Genomic DNA, 9,627 nt, shown 5'->3' on the forward strand with positions numbered 1-9,627 from the left:
CATTGTAATGGTATTTTATCAGCTGTTTGGACTCTCGAGAAATGTATACTTGCTCACCAATGGATCCTCTGCAGCTGATAAAAACATCACAATAATCCACAAGTAATCCATATCACTCCAGTCCATCAGTTAATGTCTTGTGAAAAGAAAAGCTGCATGGCTTGTAAGAAACAAATCAGTCATTAAAGCATTTTAACAACTTCTAGTCAAAATTCCATAATGCATAATAACACTTCCTGTAGTGAAAAAGTCCATTGACTGTTGTCCTCTCACATTCAGATCCACCCACATATTTGTTTAGAACTTGTTTTGGACTGTTGTTGCTTGTAAACACTGCTTAATCTGCTCATATTTCTCTCCTGATTCAGACAAGACAACCTTTTCACTGGAGAAAGCAATATTATGGAGAGAGGACTCGCATTTTAGATCGAAAGCTAAAAACATTGTAATGGTATTTTATCAGCTGTTTGGACTCTCATTCTGACGGCACCCATTGACTGCAGAGGATCCATTGGTGAGCAAGTGACGTAATGCTCAATTTCTCCAAATCTGTTCCCCATGAAGAAACAAACTCGTCTACATTTTAGATGGCCTGAGGGTGTGTACATTTTCTGCAAATTTGCATTTTAGGTTAGTCGAATTTATCCCCCAATGCTGTAAAGTCACTTCTTGTTCTTCTCAAACACGATAGTGCATACCACCCGTGAAGATGTGGATTTGGCACTCGTTTGCATTTGTTTTCCATGCATCACCGCAGTGTGTCCTGAGCTCATCATCACAACAGAGATCGGCCTTTTGTGAGGCTGAACGCACAACACAAACACTCTGTTCCACCCGAGGCCTGAACCTGCTGTCGCTTTATTGTCCGTGATCATCTGTATCCTCAATAGCGATGGACAGATTCCCTCTCCTTCCAGCCTGATGCTGAGTGGCGGATTTGGCATGATTGGTGCTTCCCAGCTGTATTTTCTGGAGCCAAATTCAGCATATTACAGATATGAGCTCAAGTGTCCATTATCTCTAATTAGATGGACCATACGTAGCAGATTCAGACAGCCACTTTGGAAATTATGGTGTTGACCCTGATGCACAATGACATTAGGAGGTCATATTCTCTTGAACTGTTTCATAGAGGAGTGGGATGTTTGTTAAATTGGCTTACAAACAGAAATGAACTGCTTATGTAAACCACTGCACCCTTTAAAGATGCTTTCCCATGTTTAGCTTGCTTGCATTTGCATTGCTTCTAAAAGGGTTTTTGTAATGAAGGACTGTCAGATAAATAGCTTTTATGTTACAGCTGGACAGTCTTTGTGAATCCAGATATCCTGCTCTGTTGTGCAAGCTGATGTCACAATGTATAAAGGTGTCAGTGTTGCTTGGCAATAGTTTTCGTCCATCCTTGTTCGTGTTCTCAGCAGTTTGGTTAAACCTACAGTGCCCACAAAACATATTTGGACACATTTGAAAATGTCTGAATTTCATAGCATTGGATAATGAAATATCAAACCAAGTGGCATCTGCACAATGTTTCTTCTTCTTCTTCTGGGCAGAACTTATTTTAAATTCTCATTAATTGACTGCATTGTGAAAATTTGACTTTATATTTTATGAGAGGAGGGTTTTAATAATCATGAAACACACACACACACACACACACACACACACACGCGTACTCACTGGAAATGTTCTTTTAAGGACCTTCTCGTTAAGTAAACCCTTAATGTTTGTATTTTACGCTGGAAAGAGCGTTTAGGATTTTTCCGTTGTTCACTTGGACATGTTGCGCAGCGGCGCAGCTGCGGGGGATTGAAATAACGCTGCCGTTGCCGGAGTTTTCCGAACCTCGCCAACATCTCGGGCACCGCATCTTTGGGCAGGTGCTCTTTTCTGAGTGTGTTTGAAGACGGTGCCATGCGGAATCTGGAACCGCACATCGAAAGGCTGTAAAACCTGCTGGAAACGCGACATTTACGCAGAGATGGGTATGTTTCCGTTGATTTGAAATGAATCCGTGTTGTCTGTTGGCTCTCTGGAAACAGTTAGGATATGAGGTTGATCGAAACCCTAAAATCGTCTCTTAAAATAGCATTGCTGTGGGATTTATAAGTGTGTTGCATGAATGAAGCATCTTTGAGTCTGTGCTTGATAGCGTGCAACTTTCATCACGCATACCTGCATACATCATATTGAACAGAATTTATTGACTTATATTAGATTTTGCACGAGTGTTGTGTGATCAACAGGCTGTCTTTCTATCTGCTGTTTTGCTGTCCTGATTGGATTTTATGCTCGTAGATTCGTCTAACTCACATCTGTTGGGGAGAATCTGAGCTGCCTCATATGTGTCCTTGCAGATTTCATTTGAGGAATTCTAGGCATATGCACTGCATTTTCATACTTCACTATATGGCACCCAAATAACTATGCATTTTGTGAAGGACAGGTAAAACCTGCAGTTATGCATCAAGAATGCTGTGTCAGTTCTTGCATCCTTCAAGAAGAAGAAGAAAAAAAACTCCAGATTTTGATTGATGCTTCAGAGCAAATGATGCTGTCATAGCGGAAAGCTGTGATTTACTGTTTGATTTTATGCAGTCATTCATTTAGCTTGGAGTGCAGAGGTCTTGTTGTAGTCTCTTAACTGTTGCTTGTTTTGTTGGTCCCTTTTATTTTTGTTGAAATTTGAGGATTGAGGGAATATCGTCCCTCAGATGCCTTTAAAATCATTCTGCACAGACGGTTGTCCCCATCATAAATAATCATAATCAGATCATAAATAACACCCCGCCCCCTTTCCTTTTCCAGTGATCGCCCTGTATAATGTATGGAAAAGTCATTCATTCAAGTATGACTTAATGAAATGGTGCTGGAAGTGTGTAAGAGTGGATAGATGAAACAAATGTGACTCTTGTGTTCAGAATATGAGTATTGTCATCATAATGGCTGGTTGTCGTAGTGTCTTTGTGGCTGTTTACTGAGCAGATGATGTAGGTGGATGTTCACTTCGTCTAAAATAAAAGTTTTCTCCATTTTAATATATATATATTTTTTAATGCAAGCTATTTCTAATGATATAACTGAGCGGCAAATCAGCATATTAGAATGATTTCTTAAGGATCATGTGACACTGAAGACTGGAGTAATGATGCTGAAAATTCAGCTTTGCATCACAGGGATAAATTACATTTTAAAATAGATTTATATGGAAAACAGGTATTTTAAACTGTAATAATATCTAATATGACTTTTTTTACTCTATTTTTTATCAGATAAATGCAGCCTTTGTGAGCAAAAGAGACTTCATCCAAAACACACACACACAAACAAATAAACAAATAAATAAATACATGCAAGGGATCGTTTGATTTCATGTTGACTTTGATTTGTATCTATAATTTGAAACCTAACATAGCCTACTTGTTTTTGTGAAAATGTAGTGTTCAAATATTATTTGAGAACCACTTGATATACAGCAAAAAAAAAAAAAGTATGCAAGCATGTAATGCGTTTTGCGTAGGCCTATAAGCCACGCTGTAACCAATCTTAATTAAATTATATAGCCTATATGTATATATAGACCATACCTTCAAGTAATTAAGTCAGAACATATGCAATAATATTAATTAATGAGTTTAAAAGAAGCAGTGCAGAATAAATGCTATAATGAATCATGCGTAGTACGCAGAGATGGGTATGTTTCCGTTGATTTGAAATGAATCCGTGTTGTCTGTTGGCTCTCTGGAAACAGTTAGGATATGAGGTTGATCGAAACCCTAAAATCGTCTCTTAAAATAGCATTGCTGTGGGATTTATAAGTGTGTTGCATGAATGAAGCATCTTTGAGTCTGTGCTTGATAGCGTGCAACTTTCATCACGCATACCTGCATACATCATATTGAACAGAATTTATTGACTTATATTAGATTTTGCACGAGTGTTGTGTGATCAACAGGCTGTCTTTCTATCTGCTGTTTTGCTGTCCTGATTGGATTTTATGCTCGTAGATTCGTCTAACTCACATCTGTTGGGGAGAATCTGAGCTGCCTCATATGTGTCCTTGCAGATTTCATTTGAGGAATTCTAGGCATATGCACTGCATTTTCATACTTCACTATATGGCACCCAAATAACTATGCATTTTGTGAAGGACAGGTAAAACCTGCAGTTATGCATCAAGAATGCTGTGTCAGTTCTTGCATCCTTCAAGAAGAAGAAGAAAAAAAACTCCAGATTTTGATTGATGCTTCAGAGCAAATAATACTGTCATAGTAGAAAGCTGTGATTTACTGTTTGATTTTATGCAGTCATTCATTTAGCTTGGAGTGCAGAGGTCTTGTTGTAGTCTCTTAACTGTTGCTTGTTTTGTTGGTCCCTTTTATTTTTGTTGAAATTTGAGGATTGAGGGAATATCGTCCCTCAGATGCCTTTAAAATCATTCTGCACAGACGGTTGTCCCCATCATAAATAATCATAATCAGATCATAAATAACACCCCGCCCCCTTTCCTTTTCCAGTGATCGCCCTGTATAATGTATGGAAAAGTCATTCATTCAAGTATGACTTAATGAAATGGTGCTGGAAGTGTGTAAGAGTGGATAGATGAAACAAATGTGACTCTTGTGTTCAGAATATGAGTATTGTCATCATAATGGCTGGTTGTCGTAGTGTCTTTGTGGCTGTTTACTGAGCAGATGATGTAGGTGGATGTTCACTTCTGTGCCTCACAGGTGTGCTGTTCGCTCGACTCGCTCAGCTCACACTCATTCTGGTGACATTTCTAATGCTGGCTGTTAAGAATAAAGCTTCACAAAATAATAAAAGATGTAAATGTTTAGGTGAACCTTACAATGAAAAGACCAGTTCATATGTCAAAAAAACAATTATTGTATAAAGAAAATATTTTTTAGATATTTTAAGGACATTAGAATGTATTGCATGACAATTAAGCACCCCCATCCTATTTTCATTATCGTAATGTGCAAAAAAAAAAAAAAAATACATAAAAACATTCTCATTACTGTAATACAGTAATGAAAATCATCCTGTGTGCCTGATTTTATTTTTAAAAAATCAGCATAATTTAAATTTCATCCAACAATTAAAATAGCACTTTACTGTCTAAATAATATACCTTTTTATTATTATAGTAATGATGATTTTATCTAGTACAGTGGGCTAGTGATGATGCATAAAAATGTCACAATAAATAAAAAATACAATGAAAAAACGAATCAATCTATTTTATTTATTCAATAAATAATGATTACATATTAAATAATTCAGTAATTAATTAAATTTATTTTTATGCTTAATTTCATTTCATACATTTTTAAACAGTTTCTATATTGTTTATTTTCCTCTAGATTTTTTGGTGAAATATGGCTTATGCATTTCTTGACAGTGAGAGATTTTTATTAAGATGTTTTTTTTTCATGATTTTTGGTTGAAATATGGTTTATGCATTTCTTGACAGTGTGAAAATCACCTGTTCATTCATGCATTCATTCATTCATTAGTCTGTTCACTTCATTTATTTATTGTGGTCTATTTTTTGTTTATATGTCATCTGCACTGCAAATGCATTGTGTGGAAGTGAAATGCATGCCATAATATTTAGCAGAATTTAACATGTCATGTCAGTAGCATGCAATGTTGCCATATCTGTCACTCTATGTGACGATGAAACCATTGTCCCACGCTGGCACGCTCAAACAAGCTGTAAAGCAATATGATAATAGCACAGCATGAAGAACAACTACTTACTGTCATATTCCTGTTAAGTACCTTAGTGCGATATTACAGCAGAAAGGATAAAACCCGAAGCTAATTCCTCAATCCCCCTCCTCTCGTTCTCGCTACCTGTCTCGCGTTACCGCAGCCCACCGAAAGACGTCTGGACACATCAAGTGTCCCTTATTAAACGTCTAAGAGCTTTTCCAGGTAATAGAGTGGAGAGGGTGTCAAAACAGATAACTGGGGAGAGACAGAAAACATGTCAGCCAGTGAGAAATGGACACAGGAAGTAGCTGTATCTGTTTCTCGGGTTTGATTGCTTAAACTGTGAAGACAGATTCTCGATCATGACCTGTTCCGTCAGGGGAAATTAAAATGTGGGTAATGGAAATATCATTAAGTTTGATATGAGGAATATAGAAAAAACTGTAGATGTGAAATCTCTTTTGTGACTGTAGCATGTGGGCTCCTCTTTGAATGTGATGGGATTACTTCAGAGCTGTTCAATTTTGTGTCAGATTATCTTTGTGTGAGATTAGCACTGCTGTTTTGGGATTATGCTTTTCCTGCTCACACAGAAACAAATCACAGATGGGATTAGCGTTGGAAAAGTTGGCCACTGTTACAGGGAGCTTTTCCGCAGGGCTCTGGTGATGCTGTATGTGCTTTAAAGTATGCTTGCAGTTTATTGTATGTGCTATGCAGTGAAAGAAATTGCACGAGGAAGTACAAAATCAAGACATAAAAATCAATCCATCTACCAAGAGGAAAATTGTGTTGTTCAGATATTGCTCTTTCATAACTCCTTACTGGAACACCATTTTGTGTTCCACAAAGAACGTTTCAGTAAACAGTTCTTAAAGAACTATTTTTCTTATTAGTGTAAAGAAGATTTTAATAATCTAAAGAACATTTCTTCCCCTACATCGTTAACAATAAAGGATCCAAAAGGGTGTTTTCACAGCGATGCCTTAGAAGAACCATTTTTGGAGCAGTTTTTTGTTAGTTTGAAGAACATTTTAATATTTTAAGAACCTTTTGTGGAATGGAAAGATTCCATGGATGTTCAAGGTTCTTCATGGAACCATAGATGCCAATAAAGAATCTTTATTTTGAAGAGTGTATGTTTGTATGTGTAATGCTAGGTAATGCCATATGAGAAAGGAAAATCAAAATGAGATCGCTGTTGTATCTCACTTATTTCACTTAGAAAGCGATGACATTAATTGGAAAGCAACTGAAGACACTTTTGATGAACGCTCATGATGATCTCCAGAGATTGCACTATTAAAAATAAAGGTTCTTTATCGGCATCAATGGTTCCATGAAGACCCTTTACCATCCATAGAACATTTCCATTGGACAAAATGTTCTTTAGTGGAAAAAGCTTCTTTAGATTAACACTAAGAATAGAAGGTTGTTGCTTTTAACTGTTCACTCAAAGGTTATTTGGGGAGCCAAAAATAGTTGTTCTTTGGCATTGCTGCAAAACCCCACTTTTTGAACCTTTATTTCTAAGAGTGAAGAACCATTTTGGGTTACCTAAAGAATCTCTCAGTGAATAGCACTCAAAAGAACCATTGCTTTCTTAGTGTGAAGAACATTATATTAATCTAAATAACTTTTTTTAATCTAGAAAGAACCTTATATGTCCAATGGAAAGGTTATATGGACGTTAAAGGTTCTTAATGGAACCATCAATGACAGAGTGTAACACCTCTAGACTTTCAGATTAGATCTCAACAAAAGTCTACCATCAGAAGTCAAATAAAAGTCATCTGTGTCAATTTTTCAATGCTTTCTCTTAAAATTGATTGGGAGAGATAAAACTGACACAAATGAGTTAACAGCTGTCATACTATAAGAACATTGAGCTATAAAATGAATGTGGATAGCAGCTCAGATCATTTGACCTTGGAAGAATTTCACTGGAAATGCTTGTGTTTGACTTTTGATCGCAGACGTCTTTTATATCTTAAGATGTTGAGACATAAAAGAGACATACGTGAGATTACTGAGGTCTTTTTCTCAGCAAGAGACACTAAAAGTCTCTCTTTGCTCACCATTCCACCCCTTTGCTGTGGAGGAAAAACAATTGCGATATTAAAGGGATCTCATTTAGATTTTTCTTTCCCATGGGTATCTAGCATCCAGTCGGTGAGATTGCTTTTACCACAAGAACGGCTTTGCAGAAACTGCGGTTCTGAGAACTGGATGTGGACGTGTTTTAATGTTGGTGGCATGATGAATGAGTTTTAAGATCAAGGGCTGGTTTACACGCACTATTTGACTGCATCTTGGCTGCCGTTCCTTTATCGTGATAAATTGGATGTAGGAAGGTGGGGGAGGCCAAGATGCACTTATGTTATCATGCATATATGCGGAGAAAGACCAATTAAATGGAGGTTTTCAGGTTGGCTCTTTTTGTACTTAAAGTGTGACTCACGAGGGTGACTCCAGCCGCTACGCTGTGAGAGTTAATTAAAACTTTGAGAATTTGCATGCGAACCCTATTGGGTTGTACAGTTGCTCCTTGTGTCCTTGTGTACCTTTGCATAACTTTGTGTGATCTTGCCCAAGGTGTTCTGTGTAGCTGGTAATATTGCAGAGACTAAATTGATTTACCCGTCTCTCTTTTTCTAATTAGGCTGTTCTGGCCTTCCCAAGTGACGTGTGGACAATTTTAAGGGCTAGAATGGTTTACATTAGCCTAAAAAGGGTGTTCTAGGTGGTCTGTGGGATTTTTCACATGTCAAAACCACATACAGTATTTTGGTGGTGAGTTTTTCACAGTGCTGGGTAGTAACCGATTACATGTAATCTGGATTGCGTAATCAGATTCCAAAAATTAAGCACTTGTAATCAGTGTTGGGGGTAATGCATTACAAGTAACACAAGTTATGTAATCAGATTACTTTTCTCAAGTAACTAGTAAAGCAGTGTATTACTTTTTACTTTACAAGAAAAAAATCTGATTTACTTTTTTTCAAATAAGCAACGCCAGTTACTTTTTCACATTTAATGACTGGCAGCTCTCCTGTCCCCATGTTGAGAGAAATCAGGAGAAAGTGCTGAGGTGGTGTGTGCACTGTGTAAACTGTAGTTCTAGACTAAATGTGAACATGCATTTACTCATCTCACTTGCACAGAAACAGATTGAATATTCCTCAAAATGATCAACAACAGTGAAATGCAAACCTGCAATAATTAAATATGTCAAATAACACAAATGTCCTTTATGTATTTAATTCAATTAAAAACAAACAAAGCAAGCCCAGGCCATGGGCCTCATTTATAAAACTGTACGTAGAATTCATCCTAAAAGTGTACGTACGCACGAAAGCTAGATTTTGCGTACGCACAAAAGTTTTCAGATTTATAAAACCATTCGTATGCCAGAACCTGCGCAAAAATCCTTTTATAAATCCCAGTCAGAGAAAGATTGTGCGTACGTGCATCTCCACCCCGTCTCCTCCCCGAAATCACCATATATGGAGCTTACAACGGCTAGTTTTACTATGCATAACCTCAACTGCATATCATTTCCATGCATATTCCCATCCACATGACACTAGGCATGGGCCGATTACCGGTTTCAAGGTATACCGCGATTTGAAAATTTCACGGTTTCAAAACCACTAATATTTCCCGTTATACCGTTCCTGCGGTATGCTTTGTTTTTCATGTCTCCTCAAAGACTGAAAGAGTAGGAATCCCTCAGGTTGAGTGCAGTGTAGAGAGTAACACGACCCTCCTCCTCCTGTTGGTGCGAGCGAGCGGTCAGTCACGTGCGTGTAGGATGGCTTCCCCTGGAACTTACGCGATCGGCAACCGGCCGTTTTTTGTCTTATTGCAAGCAACTCGTCTCTGTTCTGGACTTGCACAAACTGC

At 37.6% G+C, this 9,627-nt stretch overlaps 1 protein-coding gene across 2 annotated transcripts in view; it reads left to right on the forward strand.

Annotated features, from left to right (window-relative positions):
- Positions 1-1,675: 1,675 nt before the first annotated feature.
- Positions 1,676-9,627, forward strand: part of LOC107713029 (leucine-rich repeat transmembrane neuronal protein 4) — a 133,156-nt gene continuing 125,204 nt past the window's right edge. For both annotated transcript variants that reach the window (XM_016518441.1, XM_016518442.1), the window contains exon 1: positions 1,676-1,985. In XM_016518441.1, coding sequence (XP_016373927.1) covers positions 1,982-1,985 — 4 coding nt within the window. In that variant the 5' untranslated portion in view covers positions 1,676-1,981. The remainder of the gene's footprint in view (positions 1,986-9,627) is intronic.

This window comes from Sinocyclocheilus rhinocerous, unplaced genomic scaffold (genome assembly GCF_001515625.1).
Source record: "Sinocyclocheilus rhinocerous isolate Xijiao unplaced genomic scaffold, SAMN03320098_v1.1 scaffold448, whole genome shotgun sequence".
In the NCBI taxonomy this organism is placed as follows: Eukaryota; Metazoa; Chordata; class Actinopteri; order Cypriniformes; family Cyprinidae; genus Sinocyclocheilus; species Sinocyclocheilus rhinocerous.